Raw genomic sequence first — 25,974 nt, 5'->3', positions numbered from 1 at the left:
ATAGTTGTTCTAATGGGTGTATGATCTTACCTCATGGTTTTGATTTGCATTTCCCTGGTGACTAATGCTATTAAGCATCTTTTTGTATTCTTATTGGCCATTTGTTTATCTTTTCTCAAAGGCCTGTTTAAATCTTTGGCCACTTTGAAAGTTCGGTTTTTGTTTTATGAGCGAGTAATGAGACTTCTTTGTATATTCTGAATCAAGTACTTTGTCAAATTTGTGTATTCTTAATGTTGACCCCTAGTTTATGCCTTGCTTTTATGTTGTCTCAACACTGTCATTCAAAGAGATGTTTCTTAAGTTTTTATGGAGAGCATTTTCTCCTGAGTTTCTTCTAGATGATAGTTTTAGTTCTTATATTTTAGGTTTGTGGTCCATTTTAAGTTAATTTTGTGGAGTGATGTGACTTAGGGGTCAAAGTTTATTTTATTTTCCATATGGATAGCTAGTTGTTTCAGCACCTTTTTTTTTTCTTTTGACAAGACTATCCTTTGCTCATTGAATTTCCTTGGTACTTTTGTCAAATCGATTGTATATATGTGCGGCTCTGTTTGTGGACTCTCTTCTGTTCCGTTGATCTACATGTTCTTATGCTAAAACTTGATTACTAGAGCTTTATAATCAGTCATGAAATCAAGCATGTCAGTTCTTCAGTTTTGTTTTCCTTTTTCAATATTGTTTCAGCTCTGCTAGATCCTTTGCATTTCCATATAAATTTAGAATTGACTCTTAACTCCGCAAAACACCCAGTGGAATTTCTATTGGGATTACTTTGAATCAGTAGGTGAATTTGGGGAGAATTGTTACCTTAATATTGACTCTTCTAATCCATGAACGTGATATCTTTTCGTTTATTTATGTTATCGTAATTTTCTCTCAGCAGTGTTTTGTAGTTCTCAGTATAGAGGTCTTGCAGGTATTTTGATAAATTTATCTATATCTTCATTTATAATATTACACATTATTTTGTTTAATTTCAATTCTCAATTACTTGTTGCTAGTATGTAGAAATTCGTTTCTGTACATTGGCCTTGTATCATGCAGCCTGGCTAAATTATTAGTTCTAGTAGCTTTACTATAGATTCCCAAGGAATTTTTATATACATGATTATGTCAGTGCTAGAAGACAGTTTTACTTCTTCCTTTCAAATATAAGATTTCCGATTTTTTTTTTCTCCTTACTGCACGGGCTAAAACTTCCAGTACCATCAGTTTACCATTTATTCCTTTTGTTATATAAATAAATCAGTATTCTCGAATACTGATTGGAATTCTTACCTATTATCTGGTTTTAAGTTAGGAATAATAGGAAACACTTAGGATTAGTTAGTAGTAGTCATGCCTGATGGAAAAATCTGAGGATGCAAACTTACTGTTATGTAATTGAGGCTTTAACATGAGTTTTTCTCACATGAAGTATGAAAATGATTTATTATACAGATGTAACTCAGAAAATGGGAAGCTGTGCTGTTCGTGCTTCTCAAACATTAGCATCCCGGTGGTCCCAGTGGGAGCAGGCAGACAGGGCCGCTCCCCGCTCTGCACTGCTCAGCCATGCTGGAGGTCGTTTGACACCTCTGAGAAGCTCCTGGTGCAGAATTTCTTTAAAGTTATGTCTGTCTCAAAATTTGGTGGTAGTGTTCGGTGCTGTATGTAATCCAGGTTTGCTTTATTATAAAGTGTATTAAATTACACCACAATTTGCCATTTTTTATAAGACAATGTTATAATTATTTTTCATAAGAGTAGCTCCCCCCCGCCCCCCCAAGATGCAAGTGATCTTGTGATTTCACACTTCCATGATTGCCTGGCATATGTGTGTCTCACGTCAGAGGCACAGGGGTTCAGAGCATGGCTTTTCTGTCACATACATGTAGTGTTGAGTCCTTGCTCTGCTCCTCACCAGCCGTATAAACTCTTGTTACTTCACCTTGCTACACCTCATCTTTCTCATTCATGTAATGGAGTTATGTACTTATTTTTGTTATGGGAATTAAATGAAATAATGTATGCTGTGCCTTTTGATGTAAGCAGCTCAGAAAATTGCAGCTGCTATTGTTACAGTTCTATATATAGATTTTTCAACTTCTTGAATACTGCCATGGAACTCGAGGAAGAAAATTAGTTTTGAGTTGAAGGCACTTATAAAAATAAGCATCTAATTAGAATAAGTTAATGGGTCCTTAAAAGAGCATTTATATATAATACCGAGCACATTTCTAAGCATACAGTCTAATCTTCATTAGACACTTGATTAAACTTGCCCCTGACAGATGGGCATTCTTCGAGTGTGTACAGCTAAATTGGCCTGGGTAACCTACAGATCCATTAGGTCTTAAATAAAACTTGAGATTTTACTATATGTACACCTATTATTGTATATTTATACCTCTTATATTTATAAAGAGATATTATAAATTCACGTCCGTAATTTCATCACTTATTTTTTCAGACTGTTTTTATTGTGGTAACACATACATAACATACAATTCACCATTAAACTGTCTGCTGCTGTGGCATCACTTACATTCACAGTCTTGTGCAAGTGTCACCACTCTCCATTTCCAGAACCTTTCATCGTCCCAAACAGAACATTCAAAAATACCTCTCCATTCTGCACCTCCACCCCCCATACCCGTGAAACCACCTGACTCAGACTGGGACTTGAACTCACTGTCTTTTAGTTGAGATCACATACCTGGTCTCAGGACTTAATGAAGCTCAGGTTCTTGATGTCTCGTCGCAGAAAGAATTCAGTGAGCGACAAAGTGATAGGTAAGAAGTGCATTTATTTAGAGAGATACACGGTCCATAGACAGAATGCAGTCCATCTTAAAAGGCAAGCATGGTCCTGGGAGAAACACACTCCACAGACAGAGTGTGGGCCATCTCAGAAGGTGAGAGGCCCTGAAATATGGCATGGTTAGTTTTTATGGGCTGGGTAATTTCATAAGGAAAGGAGTGGGGGTATTATTCCAACTATCTTGGAGAAGGGGCGGAGATTTCCAGGAATTGGGCCCCGCCCACTTGTTGACATTTTTTTTGGTCAGCCTCAGAACCATCATGGCACCTGTGGATATGTCATTTAGCTAATGTATTATGTTGAGCGTATAATGAGGCTCAGTGTCACTGGAATTTGAATCTTCCGCCATCTTGAACCTAGTTGGTTCTAACCAGGTTATGTCATATCCAACAGCTCTGTCATTCTTTTAAAGGTTGTGCCCTGCCCCGTTCCCTCCTGTTTCACCTCTGCCCAGCTTATATCCCCTAATGACCTCTATTCTCTTTTCCGTTTCTCTGAATTTTCCTATTCTAGTTACCTCATATAAGTGAATTATATGTCCTTTTGTGTCTGGCTTATTTGACTTCACATAATGTCTTCAAAGATCATCCGTTTTTTTTTTTTTTTTTGCGGTACTCGGGCCTGTCACTGTTGTGGCCTCTCCCGTTGCGGAGCACAGGCTCCGGACGCACAGGCTCAGCGGCCATGACTCATGGGCCCAGCTGCTCCGTGGCATGTGGGCTCCTCCTGGACCGGGGCACGAACCCACGTCCCCTGCATCGGCAGGCGGACTCTCAACCACTGCACCACCAGGGAAGCCCCATCCATATTTTTGATGTATCAAAATTTCATTCCTTTTTAAGGTTGAATAATATCAATTTTGTTTTTCCATTCATCTTTTTGTTTATCCATCTATCTGTTGGTGGACATTTGGGTTATTTCCAACTTTTGGCTATTGTGAATAATGCTTCCAAGGTAATTGGTATACAAGTATCTGTTTGAGTCCCTGCTTTCAGTTCTTTTGAGTATATACCTAGAAATGGAATTGAGAGATCTTGTGTCAGTCCTGGTATAACTTTTTGAAGAACCTACAAATTGTTTTCCACAGTGGCTGCACCATTTTACAGGCCCACCAGTAAGGCACAGGGTTCCAGTTTATCCATATCATTGTCAACACTTATTTTCCTTTGTTTTGATAATAGCCAACCTTATTGTTGTGAAGTGATATCTCATTGTGGTTTTCATTTTCATTTCCTTAACGATTAGTGACATTGAGCATCTTTTCACTTGATTGTTGGCTTTGTATCTTTACTTTGGAGAAATGTTTATTTGGGTTTTTTTGTTTGTTTGTTTGTTTTTAATATTCTTGTTGCCAAAATATTGGCCCTCTGTGCTCTGGTGCTGACTAGAAATTCAGAGACAGCGTTTTGGAGGAAAGAGAAAGAGTAGCTTTATCTCTTTGACAGGCAAAGAGGGAACACAGCAGCGTAGCGCTAGTGCCCCCCTCCCTGGGGAATAGGGAGAGGTCTTATAGTCAGGGCTCCTGCTTTCGGGTAGGTGATAAGGATCAAGGCAGTGATGGGCTTGCATTCTCCTGATGGGTTGGCGGTGAGGTAAGCCCGAGTCAGCATCATCAGCCTTCAGGTTCCAACTGGTCTGGGGTCTGCATGCTTGTGGGCAGCATACCATCATTAATCATTAACTTCTCCCACTTGGAGGGGGTTTCAGTATCTATAGAACAGCTCAAAGATCCGTTTGTGTGTATGCATTGATTGGGACACCAGGACCTTGCCCCAAGGCTGCACTATTGTTTCTCCTGACTGTTTGTTTCTCCCTTGTCTCCCATCCCCTCCCTTCCCTAATTACCAACTGCTTGAATCTGCCCATTGGAAGTCGGGGAAGGTCATGGAGGCTGAATGAAGCCTATTTCCTATAATCAGAGAAATGGGGGGCACAGAAAGGCTTTGTTCCCTGGAGACCCACAGGGCCTTGCTCAGTATCATTCTGAATGTTACTCCTTATCAGATACATGATTTGTAAATATTCTCCTATTCTTGGCTTGTCTTTTCATTCTGTTGATAATGTCCTTTGATACACAAAGTTTTTTTAATTTTGATGATGTCCAGTTCATTTTTGCTTTTGTTACCTATGTTTTTTGTGTCATATACAAAAAATAATTGCCAAATACAATGCCATGAAGGTTTTTTCCCTAAGAGTTTAATAGTTTTAGCCCTTATATTTAGATCTTTGATCTATTTTGAGTCAATTTTTATATATAGTGAAGGACAAGGGTCTGTTTTCATTCTTTATGTCTGTCTTTAGGCCAGTACCATACTGTTTATATATATATATTTATTTATATATATATATATATATATATATATATAAATTTATTTATTAATTTTTGGCTGCGTTGGATCTTTGTTGCTGCGAGCGGGCTTTCTCTAGTTGCAGCGAGCGGGGGCTACTCTTCATTGCGGTGCGAGGGCTTCTCGTTGCGGTGGCTTCTCTTGTTGCACAGCATGGGCTCTAGGTGCGTGGGCTTCAGTAGTTGTGGCACACAGGCTTAGTTGCTCTGTGGCACGTGGGATCTTCCCGGACCAGGGCTCAAACCCGTGTCCCCTGCATTGACAGGCGGATTCTTAACCACTGCGCCACCAGGGAAGCCCACCATACTGTTTTGATCGCTGTGGCTTTGTAGTAAATTTTGAAATAAGGGAGTGTGAGTCCTGTAACTTTGTTCTTCTATTTCAAGATTGTTTTGGCTATTCAGGGTTCCTTGAAATTCCACATGAATTTCATGATGGATTTTCTTGTTTCTGCAAAGAACATCATTGTGATTTTCATAGGGATTGCATTGAATCTGTAGATCATTTTCAGTAGTATTGTCATTTTTAACGTATTAAGTCTTTCAAACCGTAAATATGGGATGTCTTTCCATTTATTTATGTCTCCTTTAATTTCTGTCAGCAGTGTCTTATAGTTTTCAGCTGTAGGGGAGGAAGAAATTTTCTTCTTCCCTTCTGGGTTCTTCTGTCTGGTCTAAGAATTAAATTGACATGAGACAGATGAACAGGAGAAATTCAAACAAAAGTTTGATAACATGTACACATGGGAGAGACCCAGGAGAACTGAATAACTCGCCAAAGCAGCCGAAACCAAACCGTCTCCTTAAATACCACCTTCAGCGAAAGACAAAGGAGGATGTTGGGGGTAGTGGTTTGAGACTTCAGAGGGGAGGAAGGCAACTCACATGGAGATGGAAAAGCCAATGTTTGGTAGACAAGTGTTTGCTAGACCAGGAGAGACAAAGGAACGGAGTGGACTCAGGGCTCCAGGCCCTGCCAACTTTCCTGCCACGCCTGGCCCTTATTCCTTGCAGACACATCTGGTGACAACTCTATTCTGGGAACAGGCCCTTTATCTAAATTCTTTAGGCAGCTGCGGGGTGGGGTGGGCGTGGTGGTAATAAGAAAGACTCTGAGTCTTCTGTTTCCTAAAAATAATCAGCCGAGATTAATTCTCATGCCAGAGGGACACATTTTCTGGTGGCAAAATCCCCCCCGCAGTACTGTATGTAAGTAGAGTATATCAGTCATTTGCCTCCTTGTTTAAATTTCTCCCTAGGTGTTTTATTCTTCTAGATACTTGTTTACAGGACGGGCTTTAAGTAGTTGCCTTCTGCATTGATAGGAGTTTCTGAAGATTTGGTCATCACCCTCTTCCACCTTTACAAATGGAGATTTCCCTTATAAATGTAAATATCTCTTAAAAAGGGTAACTGTCAGTGTCAGTTTTCAGAGCTTCTGTTTCTGCTGTTTCTTAAAAATAGCTTAAAATAATCTTTATCCCAAAGAGGCATATTTTAGGTGGAGCATTCTGCTCCTCTTTACCAGTAACATTATGGTATGGATATTGAAGTTCACGTAAGGGTAATGACCTATCCCATCTTTACACTGGCATAGCAGTAAGCCTCAAGTGCGTAGGAAAGCTTGGGCTGGGTCTTGGATATCAGTGACTGATCAGTACATAACCTTGTTTGTTATGTGTTTGTGTTAAAAACAACTGACATAATGTCGATTCATTAACATTGAACTTAGGACCAACAGCAGTATAACTCATGCCTGAACAAAACTAACACATGTGTTTTCTCAATAAGCATAGCCTTCTTAGTCATAGGAACCAAACGGCACTTCAGCACTATGCTTGGGGGCCATTTTAAACAACAAAGTTACCAACAAAGAGCACAAAAAATGCAAAGAATGTAGCACTCAGTAGACCACTTACAGGGTACTTGTTTACAGTGTGAGAGCTGAAACAAGAAAGCAGAGCGTGGCCTGGTTCAGCCTCAGCTAGGAACTCGAGCATCCGGTGACTTAGAATTTTTACTCTCTGCATGTATCTGCAAAAGACTGCCAAGAGCCGCATGTATTGATTTAAGGTCATAAATAAATTTTAGTGAGCAGTGGGCTTGCAAATGCCAAATCTGCAAATGAGAATCAACTGTACTTATAAGTAAAAACAACAACAAAAATCCCCAAGTCCAGCAAGTTTTCTCTCCAGCTCTTACTGCAAAACTTTGTGTTAAGCAAAGACAATCTGGGAAAAATTGCATGGTAGAGAGAAGAGAAGATTTGGAGGTGGGCCTAAGATTGATCTTAAACCCCCCAAAATTAGGTGAGATAAGCCAGTCACAAAAAGACAAATACTGTATATGAGGTACCTAGAGCAATCAGATTCATAGAGACAGGAAATAGAGTGGTGGTCTCCAGGGGTTGGGGGCAGGAGGTACGGGCAGTTGTTGTTTAATGGGTACAGAGTTTCAGTTTTGCAAGATGAAAATAATTCTGGAGATTGGTTGCACAACAGCATGAATGTATTTAACACAGCTAAACTGTACACTTAAAAATGGTTAAGATGGTAATTTTATGTTATTTGTATTTTACCACTATTTAAAAAACCAAAAACAGAAGTGGCCAAAAAGCAGGTAGAAATGAAGAGAGTTGAACTCAGAGGGGAAAATAGGAGGAAAATACACTTAATTTCAAAAATGAAAACAAAATTCCAAGGTGTCCAAAGGAGAATAGAATCAAATAAAATTTAGTAAGGGGAGGCTTTGAAGAAAGCCAGAAAGATAACCAAGAGAAGGAAAACAAGATGAAGTAAAAAGGATCAGAAAAGGAGTGTTGAAATGAAAGAGAAAGAAAAACTACCTGTGTGTAGTGGTTTCCATGCAGTAGCAAAACAAAACAAATTAGCAGAATATTGAAATGCATAATCTCCTGCCAAACACCGAAAAATAAATAGACCTGAATCCACGTGTCATGAATATTCTGTTGTGGTCCGAACGCTGGTTGGAAAAGAATTTCCAGACACAAGGCAGAATGTAAAGGCAGGATTTATTAGACGGAAGGGTCGTGCCAGAACAGCGGGCCAAATTCCTAGTAGTCTGGGAGAGTCGAGCCCGAACTTGTGCTGTTGATCAGTTTTTATAGCCAGAAAACAAAGGGATGGTCCGAGGTAAAAATTTCATTTACTGATTGGTCGAGGCACATATACCTTCCTTCTGTAGGGTGGGAGTGGGGCAGGGCAGATGCCTTTCCTTATTTGGGACAGGTCCCGTTGCCCAGGTGGGTGTCACCCAGGTGGGCTCAGGAATTTCATAACCATGGCAACATGGGGGGGAGGGCGAGTAAGAGTCAGGTAGGGGGTATAACACTGACACTTTTTCAAGCAGTGTCGTCCTTTGTCCTTGAGGCACCATTGTCCTTGGAGCACCACATATTCTATTTCATGAATAGACATGAAATAGACACTTTGTACCTGGGAAAGTTTATGTGCAATTTTCCTAGTAAAATTAAAGAAAAATCCTCAGGATTTCTAAGAAAAAAAAATCAACTCACAAGGGCCACATTGTTAGACTTTTTAAAAATCATACAAAGCAAGGCAGGAATGGAGGAACATTAAAAACAAACAAACAAACAAACTCAATGAAAATGTATGAACTGTCCACTGAAAAAAAAAACACACACAACGTGAGAGTTGTGAGTTAAGTTTTATTTGGGGCAAAATGCGGACTATAGCACTGGAGACAGCCTCTCGGGTAGCTCTGAGGAACCGCTCGCAGGAGCTGGGGGGAAGGGCGGTATTCTATACGATGTCAGTGAAGGGGGCACGTGCAGTCAAGCACACACTGAGGCAGAGGCTGGCTGCTGGTCCTGAGGAGCAGACGTCACCAGTGATGATGGTAGTGCTTTTCTAGATACGAGGAGATGCAGGAATCGGGCTCATCACATTGTCTCCTGAAAATATCTAACCATCTGAAGACCTGTTCTGCCCGTTTTTCCCAGGGCACAGAGGGCCTCACTCCTGATCTCCACCCTGAGCTCCTTTCAGGGGGTTGAAGGTCAGCAGCTGCAGCGGTTTGTGACCTAGTCCTTGTAGAGGCAGGTGGCAAGTGCCAGTTTGTAGTTGGCAGAACCAAGGAATTTATATTTAGCCAAAATAGCCTTTAGAAAAACAGTTACGGAATCTGTACCCTGAGCTCTTTTGAGAAATCCACTCGTTGCCAAGCTTTGACCAATTAAGAGGTGAGAACGTAAACATCAGCGAAGGGAAAAATGGTGAACATGTAATATTGTAGGTCTGTGGAGAGAAGGTGTGGGCTAGGGCAGAGAATAAGGCACAAACATGTGCTGATGAATAGAAATAATGTAATTAAGAAGGAAGAGAAAGGAAAGTAGAATTTCTCATAGATTACTGCGTAGGCAATAGGTTGGACACGTAAAAACTAATAAATTGTTTAGTAAAGGAATGAATAAGGAAGTGGGGGCTAGGGGCACTTGAAAATTTAAGTACACTAAAACAAAAATATAAACCCTCTTAACAAAAGAACTAAAAATCAAAGAGCAAGGAATTCACATTAACTGGAGAAAGAAACACGGGAAATATACACACAGTTATCAAACAACAAGATATTTTTGAGACAAAACGTGTTAGTCATATCAATAAATGTGAATGGATCTAACTCACTATTAAAAGGAAAAATTTTAATTTTCCTCAGAAAGCAGGATATAACTATATCCTAAAACAGTGATTCACAAAGGCTAACAATGCGTATTGAAAGATATACTGAGCAAATGGAAACAATAAAAAAGCAGATAATGATCGTGCTATTAGACAAAGTAGGATTCGTGCCAGAAAACATTAAATCCAACAAAGAATTACTATCACTTTTTGTGATAGACAGAATGCCTCTGTCTTCCCCCAGTGATGTCCACGCCCTAATCCCTGGAACCTGTGAGTATAATATACACGAAATGTCAAAAGGGACTTTGCAGATGCAATTAATGTTACAGACTTTAAAATATGGAGCTGACCCTGGATTATCTTGATGGGCCCAATCTAGTAGCACAAGTCCTTAAAAGCAGAGAACTTCCATGGCTAGAGTCAGAGAGATGTGCTAAAGTAAAGTGTAAGAAAGAGACATTCAGAATGTAAGACTTGAGCTGCCATTACTGATTTGAGGATGGAGGGGATGTGAAAAGGAATGCAGGAAATGAATGCCCTCAAGGAACTGAGAGGCTCCCAGCTGATAGCCAGCAAAGAGATGAAGGCCTCAGTCCTGTGACCTCAAGGAGCCGTATTCTGTTCCGCAGCCTTGATCATCTCAATCGATTTATCTTCAGGTTTAATGATCCTTTTCTCCTGACTGATCAAATCCGCTGAACTTTTCACTTTGTTTTCTAGTGAGCTTTTTGTTTGAGTTTTTATAATTTTCATCTTGAGAATTTCAATTCACTTCCTTTTTTAAAATTTCCATTTCTTTGTTGATATTCTGTATTTGGTGAGAAATTGTTCTCATAATTTGTTTTAGTTCTTAAGACACGCTTTTCGTTAGTTTCTTGAACATATTTAAAATAGTGGCTTTAAAGTTTTTGTCGAGTAAGTTCAGCGTCCTCAAGGACTTCCTCAAGGACAGTGCCTATTGATTTTTTTCTTCTATTAGTCATACTTTCTTGCTGCTTTGCATGTCTCTTTAATTTTTTTTTTTTTTTTTTTTTGCTTAAAACCTGGGAAGTTTTAAATAATATAATGTGGTAACTCTGGAGATCAGAGTCTCCCCTGGATTTGCTGTTACTACTCTTTGTTGTTGTTTGTTTAGTGACTTTTGTGAATTATTCTGTGGAGTCTGTATTCTTTGTTGTGTGTAGTCACCCAAGTTTCTGCTTGGTTACTTTAGTTAATAACTGGACGACGATTTTCTTAAACACCTAGAACCAGCAAGTCTCCCAGTCTTTGCTGAGGGGCTGTGTGTGAGTGGAGACATGAGTTCAGCACCCAGGCTGGCACTGCAGTGCTGCCTTCTGCACTTCCTGCTCGTGCAGACAGAGCTTCAGGGTCAACCACAAGTGGACATTTAGGCCTCTCCTGTCTTTCCTGAGCATGCACAGGGCCTTCTTCATTCCCAGGAATATGTGGGAACTTTTCAGAGCACCTGTGGACATCTCATTCCCTAGGTTTCCGTTTTAATCTTTTTAGTTAGTTTATTTCTTGCCTGATATTGACTAGCTCTTGTGGCCATGAAGTTCATTGGTTGCCTGTAATTTTTTGACAGACACTCCTGCGGAAAAGATATTTTTGCACTGTGTGAACTCCAGTTCAGGCTGAACACAGACAGTCTTGCAAATGGGCTCTTCCATGCCATTACCAGGCGGGTCGAGTAATGGCAGTTCTCTGGGAAGGAGACTCTGAAAGAACTTCAGCCCCTTTCTGCTTTCGCAGGTGCTACCAGGCTTATGACTTTTACAGGCCATCTACCATGCACGAGAGAGGAGGAATTGGTACTAGCGCAAGTCGGAATGCCACAGTGCTCTGTGCTCTTACTGAGATTCAGCCGTTTTTCCTGAATAAATGCTCCTAGATTGTTGCATGCCTCTGGTTAATTTCCAGAGTGTTGAAAAAGTTGATTCTGACCATTTATGCCAGTTTTCTCGTTGCTTTTAGGGGGGAAAGGATTTTCAGAGGTTCTTATTCTGTTACCTTTACTGATGTCATCTCTTTGGCTTAATTTTTATTTTAAAACTGACACTATAGCTAGTGTGGAATATGTAGCATTTAGGTCAGCCCAGGGTAGTCACCACTGACATGATTCTGGAAGTACTAACTTAAGTTCTTATATATAAATATATACAGTTTCCTTGGTCTTTATAAACCATTTATCTTTTTAATATTTTTTCTTTGTTTTGTAAGTAGCTGTGATTAAATAGTCTAACTCTGGGTCATGCATCTCAACAGAGTGGGAAAGTGGTTAAGGATTTTCTTTTCTTTTCCTCCCCCAAAATGGGGATCAGGGGAGGGGAATGTTAATTTCTCCTGCTGTCTCTGGGTCATGTTCCTCTACTGCTCATTGGTAGTTGGCAGCTGTACTACCTCATGCTACAAGCTATTTCTTATCAACAGGCTACTGGGAAGTAATATGTTTCCTCAGTGTAAGGATATTGTCTCCAGGTCACTTAGGCATCAAGTACCATGCTCAAACCTAGTAGAAAAAGATTGTGTACGCTCCTTTACCTGCTACTAATAAACTTCTGTTACTATGAAGGAGTCACTTCAAACTTATTTAGCAATGAAACTTTTTTTAAATAAATGAATGCTCATGTGAAACCCCGTATGTAAAATGGATACATGCAGGGGTTTTTATTTCAAATGATGCCTATACTCGTTTTTTGTGTTTTTTTTAAAATAAGTTTATTTATTTATTTGTTTGTTTTTGGCTGCATTGGGTCTTTGTTGCTGCATCCAGGCTTTCTCTAGTTGCAGCGAGCAGGGGCTACTCTTTGTTGCGGCTTGCGGTCTCTAGAAAACAGGTTCAGTAGTTGTGGTGCACGGGCTTAGTTGCTCCGCGGCATGTGGGATCTTCCTGGACCAGGGCTCGAGCCCGTGTCCCCTGCATTGGCCGGCGGATTCTTAACCACTGCGCCACCAGGAAGCCTATAGTCTTTTTGGTCCTCTCTTGCCAAGCTGCTTCTTCCAGTGAGCTCTAAAGGCACTCTTTCAGAACTGAAGAGTTCCCTAGAACACAGTCCTAAAGTTTATTTCCAGATTCATCTTTATATGCTAGGTAGGATAATGGGTTGTTATTCTACTTTTTTTATCCTGTCAGAATTCTAAAATATACTCAACGATCATGTGAAATAAGATGAAAAATCTCCTTAACATTCATGATGTTTCCCATCTATTCCTATCAATTCCAGGCAAAGGACAAACTGAAACACTTAACTGTACTTAATAGGAATCTTCCTTTTGGCTCTCGCCAAACATAGATTTCATCCCTTTTTTTATTCTGAAATTTTATTCCTTAGAGACCCAGTTCCAATCATTGTTTTCCTTATTTTCGGTCGTCCTACTATAAAGTTCATATGCTATCCTTTCATATTTCATACATATCCTTTCATACGATAAAGTTCATACTTGAGTACAGGGAAGTGTACGATGTTTATTACCACATCCTTCCACAGAGAGAGTTCTATATGACAGTTTCTTCAGTGCTGTTAGTACTCTATTTCAAGAATATTATCAGTTATATAGACTTTTCTAGGCTGTGGTATAATCTATTTATAAGATATACACAGCTGACCCGTGAACGGTATGGTGTGAACTGCTCAGGTCCACTTACACATGGATAATTTTCAGTAGCACATAATACAGCACCATGCCACCCGCAGTAGGTTGAATCTGGATATCGCAATGGGCCGACTGTAAGTTCTATGCAGATTTTTGGCTGGGCAGAGGGTCAGTGCCTCTAACCCCTGCGTTGTCCAAGGGTCAGCTATATAGTATCTCATTACTTCTGTGAGAAAATGTTCCAAGTTCTCTGTTTTAACAACAGGTTAACATAACCTGATGAGTTTCTTGGTTTTGGTTTTTGTGTATGTATATTAGTCTTAATGTAGTTTTCAGTTAACTTTTTATATTTGAGTATAACTGAATATAAACCTTTTATTGGACCTAGCAAAGAGTCTCATTTGTTCACTTACCAATGAAAACTTTCAAATGCATTGTCTCTTTTGTGTTTTTGTTCTCAAATAGTCTCATAATGAAAATTTAGATGATGTGTGCCTAGGATTATATACTATATGATTACATATTAAATTAAAATTTATCTTAGGTCATTTTTTTTAGATCATTGTCATACGCTAGTAACCCATTGAGCATAATGGTTCTGTGCTTTTAATATCAACTTCAGAAGTATATTTTAACGATTTATTTTTATTTTTGCTTTTAGATCATTTGGGGAATATTTTTCATCTTAGTTGCATTGCTGTTTATAATTTCTCTCTTCCTGTCCAAGTAAGTACAGTAGACACATTTTCTAAAGCACTAACACACATCCTATGATCTTATACATTTTCCACGCTGAATTCCATTAATGTAGCCTATTCATCTTAAGTAGCTATTTTACTTGAAGTGTTCTATAGCATTAACTCAAAGAATGACTAAAAAGCCCCAATAATAGACAGTATTTCTTTATTCTGTATCAATTGAACAATATCTGTAAGATATTTAAGTGAGGTTTACTTTGTTATCTGTGGTTTTCTTTGACTCCATTGAGTCTGCATGCTTAAGTTATGATGATGTTCTTTCTAAAGTAACTGAAAATGTGGTGCAATATATAAATTCACTCTTTGTACATTTTTTTGTTATAGTTTGGATAAAGCTCTTCATTCAGCTGGAATAGATTCTGGTTTCATAATTTTTGGAGCTAACCTGAGTAACCCACTGAATATGCTTTTGCCTTTACTACAAACAGTAAGTAACAAAATCATCCATTTTATACTCTAGCAAACATTGTCACACTCTGTCAGATTATTATGTTGACAAACCTACTAGTACTTGGAAGCATATGCTTGTGCCCTCTGCTGATTTGGCTTTTTATTTACATATAACTTCTATGTTGATATGTTGCTTTAAAAATTATTGTATTGATGTATTACTGAACTCTCATGTTATACATAACTTGATTTGGGGATACGTGATAAGACTTAGGGGTGAACTTTTCCAAGCACTTCCCGTTTTTACTTTTTAACGAAGTCTTTTATTCCATATATAAATGTAATTTTTTTTTTTTTTTTTTTGCGGTACGTGGGCCTCTCACTGTTGTGGCTTCTCCCGTTGCGGAGCACAGGCTCTGGACGCGCAGGCTCAGCGGCCATGGCTCACGGGCCCAGCCGCTCTGCGGCACGTGGGATCTTCCTGGACCGGGGCACGAACCCATGTCCCCTGCATTGGCAGGCGGACTCTCAACCACTGCGCCACCAGGGAAGCCCTAAATGTAATTTTTAGTTTAATTTGTTATAGGATTTTTCTTAGGATAATGATACTGAGCAGTTTGGTAGTTTGGTAGTTGTTTCTTGGAGGTTTTTTTTTTTTTTTTTTGCATTATCATAGTAACCTGATCAGGGTTGATATTTTAAACATTGCCAAATATGAACAATGAATTTTCAGTTAATTTTACATGACTTCTAAAGCCCTTATTGTTTGTGTATTAAGTTTAATTTTATCTTTTTTCAGGTGTTTCCTCTTGATTATATTCTTATAACAACTATTATTATGTACTTTATTTTTACTTCAATGGCGGGGATTCGAAATATTGGCATATGGTTCTTTTGGATTAGAGTGAGTATATGTTACAATATCATTTTGATTTTTTCATCATTTTATGCATAATCTCCATTATTGCAAATTATCTTAGATTTATAATATAAAAGTTGTAAATATCTTGACACCAAAAATGGAAATACTAGCTTTTTCACTTCATGTTAACATGTCCCTTCGTCTACAGGGACAATTTTGCCCTCCCGGATATATTTGGCAAAGTCTGGAGATGTTTTCATTTGTTATAACTAGGAGGCGCTACTGGCATCTGTTGGTTAGAGTACAGGGATTCAGTTAAACATCTTGCATTGCACAGGGCAGCCTCCCACAGCAAAGACTTATCCAGCCGAAAACATCAGTAGTACCGAGGTGGAGAAGTCCTGGGCTAGAAGTTCTATTATTTTCCTTAGTGTTCGGCTGCATGGGAACACACTGAAGCACAACTGGACTCATGGTAGCTCAAAAGATGGCCTTTACTACTGGGAGTGAAAGATTACTGTGTGTTTGGAGAAAGGGTCATTTTCCTCTTAGAGTCATCTTGATATAAATTAAGAATTTTAAAACGAGATACATCATCATGCTTCCAGCTGTGGGTAAAATTCAGTTAAATAGTGGCTTGAACTAATGAAAGACTTCTTGCTGTGGAACATTTTTAAAATCTAACATTGCTTCATTAGCTCAAAAATCAAGTCTAATATCTCTGGATTCCTCTTGGCTTCTCCCTCATGATTGTGATATGGCTGCTTCAACCCCATTTATTCTGTCCGTGTTCCGTAAGGAAAAGGTAGCTAGCAGAAGTGGTGATACCTATATCAAAAAGCAAGACTTTCCCAGAAGTCTCCAACAGACTGCTTTCCTTTTGACATTTAATGTTTTATCACTACCAGCCACTACTAGGGGTAGGGAAGCTGGGAAACGTACATTTTTAGGTGATCATATCCCGTCCAGTATTGGAGTCCTATTACTCTATACTGTACTACGATCTAGTAATAAAACAGGGAGGTGCTATTTTAGTTGCTAGAATAAAAGTGTGCTCTGCCGTTGAAATGAAGCCCGTCACCAGGCTCCTTCTATCTGTTACCACATGTTTTAGTTTCCCTCCTGTATGGATACATGTGAAAATAGCTGTAGTCAGATGAACATAAATTACCATAAACTATATTATAGTTTTATAGTAGAGTATAATATGAGGATATCATATTTCATAGAAATGAGTATTTAAAACATGTGGCATGTCTATCCTTGGGAAGTAATATTATATAAAACTCAAATATATTACTAATACTTACAGTTGAAGCTCCTCTAATCTTTAGATAGAAGTAGTTCTCAGTTCCTCTTAGCTCTAGGAACTTCTAACAGATGCTATTGCATAATAAGTTTAGAAGATTTTTCTGAAACAGACCCTGTGAGTACAAATATATTCTCTAGGTCTTGAGTTTTTAAAATAAACATGAATCTAAACCTAAAAGCTTTTCAGGGAAAGCGTTGTTATTCTTTGTTATTCTTATAATTATCTGGAAAGATTAAGAATTCTTAGCATGTATTTTGGGAAAAAGAAACGGTGGATTGAACTGTGTTCGTTACCCCCTAACAAAGGAGTGGGACTCAGTCCCTTCACATGAAACGTGTTGCTGGAATATCATCCCTGTGTTCTTTCGTTCCAGTTGTATAAAATCAGAAGGGGGAGAACCAGGCCCCAGGCGCTCTTATTTCTCTGCATGATACTTCTGCTTATTGTGCTTCACACTAGCTACATGATTTACAGCCTCGCCCCCCAGTATGTTATGTACGGAAGCCAAAACTACCTGATAGAGGTAAGTGCAAACTTTAAAAAGTCAGTATTTTGATATTTTAAACATAGTGAAATCTGAAATCAAATTCTCATTTGTGAAAGCTAACACAAAATATTAGCTCATCAGGTTAAACTTAATATTGCTAAAACTAGTTTTTCATTCCATTTTTCAGCATGTTTATATTTGTTTCAAACAAGTTCTTTTTAAAAATAACACTGAATCTCATTACAGTAGCTCCTTAAATGGATCCCATGGTGCCAAGCTACTGAGCTGTGTCTCAGCACTTTGCTAAAACTCATAATATTTACTCTAAAATAATATTTTAAGTAAGTTTATTAATATGGCTCCCCAAAAAGTTTTGGTGTGCGGAAAGTTATGTCTGCTCATTGGTACCATGAATCCCAGAGGAGAGACTTTATTTTATTTGTACGTAACTATGCTTTCTCTTAACATGACAGGGATCCTCTTACCTGTTACAGTGATTCCTTGGTGTTGATCTTTCAAAAGCCAGCTGTGATTCCTAGTTGTACCTGGAGAGCTAGTTTGAATATTTTGACAGCTTGACATATTTTGACCATATCTAATTCAGCCTTTGTTTAGTTTCCTTTTCCTGAAATATCTCTTGCTCTACCTTCTAACAAGTCAAATCAAATCCATGTTTCAGGGCCCAGTTCAAGCCTTACTTTAATGGAGTTTTTCATTATTAATCCAGTCTCCCCGGGTCACTCCTTTATCCTGTACTTCTTCCTCCATTCTTTCTTTACTCTAATATGTAATTAGGAACAAACAAACAAGATCTAGTAAGCACGTCAGACCTTTAATACCATGCATAATATTGCTAAGGATTGAAAAGTTAGTTCATTGAAAAATATTAAGTAACAATGCCATTGGATCAAAGATAAGGCACGATCATAATGGAGGTAACGAATGACACAAGTTTGGGAAACAATGCTAGAAGGTCACCTTAGTCACTTTTTTCATTTCTTATACCTTTTATTCTCTTCTTGCCTTATCTCCTGCACCTCGTTCACTAGGTCATGCTTATAACACATTCTTCTATGAATGAATGAAATAACGTCATGCTTTTGCATGGATGAATGATATTCTTTTCTTGTTCCACAGTGGAAAAATAAGTAGGCCGTTTCTCTGGGCAGAAGCTCTGTTGTTCAACACAGGGCCTAATGATTGTTATAGGAAAGCCCTAATGTTAAATTTACCCTAAATCTTTTTCTTCTAGTTGCAATTTTATGTAATTTACCTTTTAGAATATTAGCTAGATGTAGTTTAATAGAAAACAGTATAAAGTTCATAAAGTGATTACTTTTTAATCGAAATATATTAATATACTATTTATATTTTAACTATATTTTCATCTTTCAGAGCAATATAACTTATGATGCCCATAAAGGCAATTCAACCCTTTCTGTGCCAAAGAGATGTGATGCAGATGCCCCTGAAGGTAAAGTAGCTTTTATCACCCATCTTAGAATTTATAGCTCTGTAAGAAAAGATGTGTCTTGCATTTTGGTGTCTTAATCATTTGATGCATTTGTTTTAATATGTGGTGACAAAGGAAATTCTAGCAAGAAGACCTTGGTGTCTTCAGTAGAATATCTTGGTAATTTACTGATTTCCATTAGGGAAAGTATCATTACAAAGTGTTTACTTTTGAAGAACAAAACGTAGTTATTATTTATCACGTGTACTAGTATAAAGAGAAACATTCTAAATGTCTTTTTTCATTGTTCTTAAAAATTCAGGAGAGTTTTGGTGGTATCTGCAATTTTTAGGACTGAGACCTAAAGTACCTATGACCTAGAACAACTTTTGAACCATCCAACTCTAGTTACTTTAGTTAATAATAATAATGTTAATGATGACAGCGATTAACTATTAAGAACATGTAATTGTGTTTCAGACACTGTGCTAAGTACTTTGTGTGTATTCTGACAAAAGCTCTGAGATCCTCTGCTCTTAACCTCTGTGAATTTTGAGACAATCTTTTTTTTTTCTGTTTTCTGTGTGCTAAGATGAGGTTTTTTTCCCCTTTGAATATTATAGTATGCTTTTATTTCAGGGTAAAATAATATGTCAAATATAGTATATTTCTTGATAAATCATTCAGGGGTACCGTTATGGAAAAGATAAATTTGGAGTTTTTTACCAGGGTCAACTCTGGAATGTGGTAGAGTAACAGGAATAGGTACAGAGTCCAGGGTAGCCCAGTGGAAGAAGTACAGAGCTCTACGTGGAGGTCACTGTGCGGTGGTGGTCCTCAGAAAGCAGGGCTTCAGAAAAGGGAGAGCAGAGCTGCCTCTCAAGGTGAATGAAGGATTTACCTGGTATGTGCATCAAGGGGAGGCTGTTCTAGGCAGAGGAACAAAGTGCTCAAACGTAATTCGCTTAAACTGTAAAGTTTTGTGTTCCAGCGAATGTAAAGCACTGTTATTGTTTTGTTGCTTTAATTCTGGAGGGGTGTGGGTTAGAGGGAGGGAGAAAATGGGATTGCAGAGTTAGGACTCAAGCCCCGGAAGGCCTTGGAAGAGTTCTAAGCAAGGAAGTTGAAACTGGTCTGGTTTGTTTTCAGTAACTTTATTATAACAGAGAGAGCGGGTTGGAGAAGTTGAGAGCTGAGCGTAGAAATCGGCTGGGAGAGGCTGCCGGCAGGGGCTGTGTGCAGTCATGCAGGAGAGATGGTGAGAGCCTGGAGTAAACAGTGGTCTGGAGGGTGTGAGATGAAGAGAGAAGCAAGAGGATTTCTGCTTGCTTGGGTCTGAAGCAGTGGCAAGGCAACAGAATATTCTAGAATGGCCCTCCAGTTACTGAGTAATGGGGTAAATTTTGGTATCAGCAAGCTGAGTTAAAAATGGATACTAAGATTAGAGAAGAAATGTAAGAAATGCTTAGTTGACCTGAGATGTCTCACAGACCTTGAGGCGGAGATTTCGTGCGCACTTGGATATTTGCATAATGAACTCAGAAGGTGGAGAGAGAGGAGACCAGGGCTCCGAGGAGGACGGCTACCCAGGGGCAGGCGGGTGAAGCAGGTGTGGGGAAGGGGACTGCACAGAGGCGGTGGAGGCGAAAGCTAAGTGCAGTGAATAAAAAGCGATATGAAGCCGTGACTGAGTTTATATTCTTCACAGAAATTGTTTGTGGAGATTGAGAGGGATTGGATGGAAACTAGAGCAGGTGTGCAGGGTCGGGGAGAATCTTTGTTTTTTTCTTTTTAAATGAGGAGAGACTTCAGGGAAGATGGAATGGAATTAATGGAGCAGGAAAAGTTGAAGAAAAATATCACAAAGGTTAGATGATGGGCCAGTACCATCCAGTTCTGGAGGAGATGGTATTTAGAACATCAAAGACGGAATGCTTTAGCTAGAAGGAGGGATGCCTCTTTCTCTAGAGCAAGGAAGGAAGCAACAATATGGACTCAGATAGTAATTTCTTAGGGTGAACAGGAAGTTCTGTATGATTGTCTCATTTTGCTGTGAAGTTTAAGTTCAGTCATCTGCTGAGAATTGTGTGGGCCATTGGGCACAGAACTGAAGAAAGTGGCAAAAGTTTTGATCGGTGAACAGAAGAAGGATCTGACTGAAGATAAGTTAGTGATAGATAAATATGTCAAGGACCAGAGATGGAATTATCTATCTGTATTTTTGCTGAACAAATCTGTATAGCTGGTACCATTCTCCATCATTGCCTAGGCTGTCTGGGAAGGTGGGTTGAAGGACTGAAGTAGAATGGTAAGCCAAGGACAAGCTAAGAGTGAGAGAATGAGACCTACCGCAGAGTCCAGGGTGTAAGGGAAAGAAGGGAAGCGACTAAAGCTGGGAGAAAAGAAAAAATCAAGAGATGAGATGGGGAAACAGACATGAAGAAGAAATAACAGTAAAAGGTTTCTTTTTTTTTTTTTTAACATCTTTATTGGAGTATAATTGCTTTACAATTGTTTGTTAGTTTCCGCTCTACAACAAAGTGAATCAGCTGTACATATACATACATCCCCATATCTATCTCCTCCCTCTGGTGTCTCCCTCCCACCCTCCCTATCCCACCCCTCTAGGTGGTCACAAAGCACTGAGCTGATCTCCCTGTGCTGTGCGGCTGCTTCCCACTAGCTATCTATTCTACATTTGGTAGTGTATATATGTCCATGCCACTCTCTCGCTTTGTCCCAGCTTACCCTTCCCCCTCGCCATGTCCTCAAGTCCATTCTCTACGTCTGCATCTTTCTTCCTGTCCTGCCCCTAGGTTCATCAGAACCATTTTTTCTTTAGATTCTATTATAAATAAATGTGACTTGATTTTCCAGCTCTACTTTTGTAATGAGTTTAGTCCCAGGTTTTTTACTTTGAAATGTACATACACATGTCACACTAGGGTTGATAGTTGAAATGCTTTGGGTTGTCATTTTTAGCTCAGTGAAAGTAGAATGAAAAATTACTGTTGAGTTGATTTTAATTTTTTTTTAAGAGGGCACTGATCTTGAAGATCTAAAATAGGTTCTGTTTCTTAAATTCTTATAGTAGTATTGAAACCTTAGCAGAAAAACATCAAAATTTCAAAATTAAGTTGCACTGGTAAAGGTGTTTAAAATGCCCTTATATTGCTGAACTGAGTGAATTTTTATGTTATAGATCAGTAAGTTTAGTTAAATCATACCCTTGGCCATAACTCTTTTATGAATCACATTCAGTAGTTTTGTTTATCAGTCTAATCTAATTTATAGTGGCTTAAATCAGGGGTCCCTAGCCCCCAGGCCACGGACTGGTATTGGTTCGTGGCCTGTTAGTAACCAGGCACACAGCAGGAGGTGAGCGGCAGGCAAGCAGAGCGAAGCTTTGTCTGTATTTGCAGCCGCTCCCCATGGCTTGCATTACCGCCTGAGCTCCACCTCCTATCAGACCAGCGATGGCATTAGATTCTCATAGGAGCACAAACCCTACTGTGAACTGCACATTCGAGCGATCTAGGTCGCATGCTCCTTGTGAGAATCTAATGCCTGATGATCTGAGGTGGAGCTGAGGCGGTGATGCTAGCACTGGGGAGCGGCTGCAAATACAGATTATCATGAGCAGAGAGGTTTGACTGCACAGAGACCATAATAAATCAATTGCTTGCAGACTCATATCAAAACCTTACCAGTGAGTGGTAAGTGACAATTAAGCTGCATCTGGTGGCAGGCTTTAAGTTGGAATCCAACACTTATTTTAGTCTGTGCCTGGCCTGCCCATTATTTTATTTACCACTTCCATCCATGCCTCTTTCCTGCACTGTGTCCTTGTCTCATTCACAGTTTTTGGTAAGCCCACAAGATAACCCTAGGCAAAATGAGTAAAAAACAAACGTCGCTGGGCAGCTTCTTTGTCACTGGGGAGCTTCTTTGAAAAGGGAGAAAGAAAGACCCAATGATGAGACAGAAGACTCTTAAGACTGCCAACAAAAAGAAAGTTGCATTTGAAAGAAAATACCAAGAGTCCTACTTAAGTTACCAGTTCATTGCAGCAGGTGATTCATATTCTCCAAGCCTGCTTTGTATAATATGTGGTGACTGGCTATCCAACAAAGCCATGAAACCTTCAAAACTGCTTTGCCACACGGAGACCAAGCACCCTGCATTAAAAGACAAGGCTTTGGAGTTTTTCAAAAGGAAAAATCATGAACATGAATTAAAGCAATTATTGAAGGCCACCACTTCATCAAACGTGTCTGCACTGAGAGCATCCTTCTTAGTGGCTAACCGCATTGCTGAAGCTAAGAAGCCCTGTATATTGGGTGAAGAGTCGATCTTGCCAGCTGCTAAGGACATTTGTCATGAACTTTCAGGAGAAGCTGCAGTTCAAAAGGTGGCACGTGTTCCTCTTTCGGCTAGCACCATAACTAGACGACTTGATGAAATAGCAGAGGTTATTGAGGCGCAATTGTCAGGATTAATGAGTCACTGTGGTACGCAGTCCAGGTTGACGAGTCTACTGCTGTTGACAACAAGGCAACGATGCTTGTTTTTGTGTGATATATTTTTCAGTAGGGTGTGCATGAGAATATGTTATGTGCACTTTTGTTACCAACCAACACCACAGCTGCAGAGCTCTTCAAGTCTTTGAATGATTACATATCAGGAAAACTGAATTGGTCATTTTGTATCGGTATATGCACAGACAGCGGCTGCCGTGACTGGACGGCTTTCTGGTTTCGCTCCTCGGGTCAAAGAGGTCGCTTCTGAATGTGAGTCCACACACTGTGTCATCCATAGAGAAGTGCTGGCTAGCCGAAAGATGTCACCTGAACTTAACGTTTTGCAGGATGTGATTAAAATTATCAACCACATTAAAGTACATGCCCTTAACTCACGTCTGTTTGTGCAGCTCTGTGAGGAGACGGACCCAGAGCACACACGTCTTCTCTTATACACAGAAGTGAGATGGCTTTCCAAAGGGAGATCACTGGCCAGAGTTCATAAGTTACAAGAGCCTCTCCAGAGATTTCTTTTAGAAGAACAGTCACCAGTGGCAGCACATTTCAGTGACACAGAATGGGTCGCAAAACTTGCTTACTTGTGTGACATATTCAACCTGCTCAACGAACTCAATATGTCACTTCAGGGGAGAACAACATCTGTGTTCAAGTCTGCAGGTAAAGTGGCTGCATTCAAAGCCAAACTGGAATTATGGGGCGATGAGCGAACATTGGGATTTTTGACATGTTTCAAACATTAGCAGAGATTTTGAAAGACTGAGCCAGGGCCTTCTTTCTCCCAGCTGGTGCATGATCACCTATCTCAGCTTTCAGAAGAGTTTGAGCATTACTTCCCAACCACAAAGACCCCCAAACTGGGAAGGAATGGATCCACGACCCATTTGTGAATAAGCCAGGTGAACTGACTTTGTATTGGAAGAGGATCAACTGCTTGAGATCGCAAATGACGGTGCCCTCAAAAGTATGTTTGAGACAACTTCAGATCTCCATACGCTCTGGATTAAAGCCAGGGCGCAATACCCTGAGATTGCCACGAAAGCACTGAGAAGCCTGCCTCCATCTCCAACATCCCATCTTTGTGAAGCAGGGTTTTCTGCAGTGACAGCAACCAAAACGAGATCACAGAGTAGACTGGACCTAGCTACACACGTCGGGGGTCACTGTCCCCCATCAACCCCAGATGGGACCATCTAGTTGCAGGAAAACAAGCTCAGGGCTCCCACTGATTCTGCATTATGGTGTGTTGTATAATTATTTCATTATATATTACAGTGTAATAATAATAGAAACAAAGTGCACAACAAAGGTAATGCGCTTGAATCATCCCCAAACCATCCCCTCTCCCCCACTAGTCCATGGAAAAATTGTCTTCCACGAAACCGGTCCTTGGTGCCAAAAAGGTTGGGGACCACTGGTTAAAATGACCTCCTTTGAACTGCCGAATATTTTTGTAAAACATTTTAGTTGACTTATTCTTTGAAATGTTGCTTTGCAGTACAAAAACATACCCTTTAGGTTTATGGCTTTATTTCTCCCAGTATTTTTTTGGTTCTCCAGCTAATCTCTGAATGTCAAATTTGCCTGTGCATACTTGGAAGAGGATGGTAGAAATATGACCATTGAATTTGGGGTGGCAGGGTAGATTTTTTTAAGAGAATACTTTAAATAAAAATGGTGAGGGGCTCTAAGACAACTCTCCTCCGCCAGATTCAAAATTAAGATGGCTTTGGGGACGGCTGCTCATAAAGAAAATATTAATCCTTCTAATTCATATATAAGGAGATGAAAATTGTTGAGTTTTAAATGTTAAAAATCTTTTGAAATGCTGGAGAAAGATGAAGGAGCAGGTTAGAACGTGAGATTTGACGCATACGGGTGGGGATGGGGTGTTAAGTGTGGTGACAGAGTCCAGTTACTGCACACTAGGAAATGTCAGCATGAAGAGGAGAAACGCAACACTATTACTTGTAACATTTTAGTGGGCACTTTGACTAGAGTAGATGATACTGTAATATAAATACCCCATAAGGTACTTGATGTCACCTTCGTTATGTACCTTTTGCAAGTAACAGAATTTTGGAGAATGATTTTTAGATTATGAAACAAAAATTATAATTTAGAGTGTTATACTTAAAATTATTTTTGAGGAAAGGTAATCTCCCTAGAAAGATGTTAAAGCAGTGATTTCTAAAAATACATATATTGACCTCTTACCATTATTAAGTGCATTTCATAGACTTGTTTTTCTTAAGTAATATTGCATTCATACATGAGGTGGTCTGACATTTATTAAATGTTGTAATGTTTGAGAGTCATCTAAAAATAGTTAAGGTTTTGTTGTGTTTAAAATGATCCCTTAAAGAATAGGGTGATTTAACAGATTTATAAAGAATGCCTATCATACTATGTTCACAAAGTTACCTTAAAACAACAGTATTACTTAATTTACCCTTACAGGTAATGCATTGTTTATAAGTTCAAAATGAGTCAGCTGAGCAAATTAGAAATCAAGTTTTAAATTTTATATGCTAATATGACAAAAGGACTTTATTTACATTCTTAGTTTCACATTCTTTAATTGCTGCTTAATCTAATAAGCATTAATACACAGACAACGTATATGTTAGTGTGAATAAAATAGTTAAAACAGGCACAGAATTATGAAGAGTAACATAAATATACAGAAATATTTGAGCCCAAAGAGGAAGATGGATGATCAGTTTCCCTTTGTGGACAAACAGAATAGAGTACTGGGGTAGA

The 25,974-nt window shown here is 39.2% G+C and overlaps 1 protein-coding gene across 1 annotated transcript in view; it reads left to right on the top strand.

Moving 5' to 3' along the window:
• LMBRD1 (LMBR1 domain containing 1) overlaps nt 1–25,974 on the top strand; it is a 115,428-nt gene that overhangs the window by 68,524 nt on the left and 20,930 nt on the right. The window contains exons 10-14 of the mRNA XM_079938603.1: nt 14,073–14,137; nt 14,494–14,596; nt 15,359–15,463; nt 17,107–17,256; nt 18,616–18,694. Of these exons, the coding sequence (XP_079794729.1) occupies nt 14,073–14,137; nt 14,494–14,596; nt 15,359–15,463; nt 17,107–17,256; nt 18,616–18,694 (502 nt within the window). The remainder of the gene's footprint in view (nt 1–14,072; nt 14,138–14,493; nt 14,597–15,358; nt 15,464–17,106; nt 17,257–18,615; nt 18,695–25,974) is intronic.

Source organism: Stenella coeruleoalba (assembly GCF_951394435.1).
Source record: "Stenella coeruleoalba genome assembly, chromosome: 12".
Lineage (NCBI taxonomy): Eukaryota > Metazoa > Chordata > Mammalia > Artiodactyla > Delphinidae > Stenella > Stenella coeruleoalba.
Note: the sequence above shows the minus strand (reverse complement) of the source record. Positions and strands in the feature narration are given on the sequence as shown.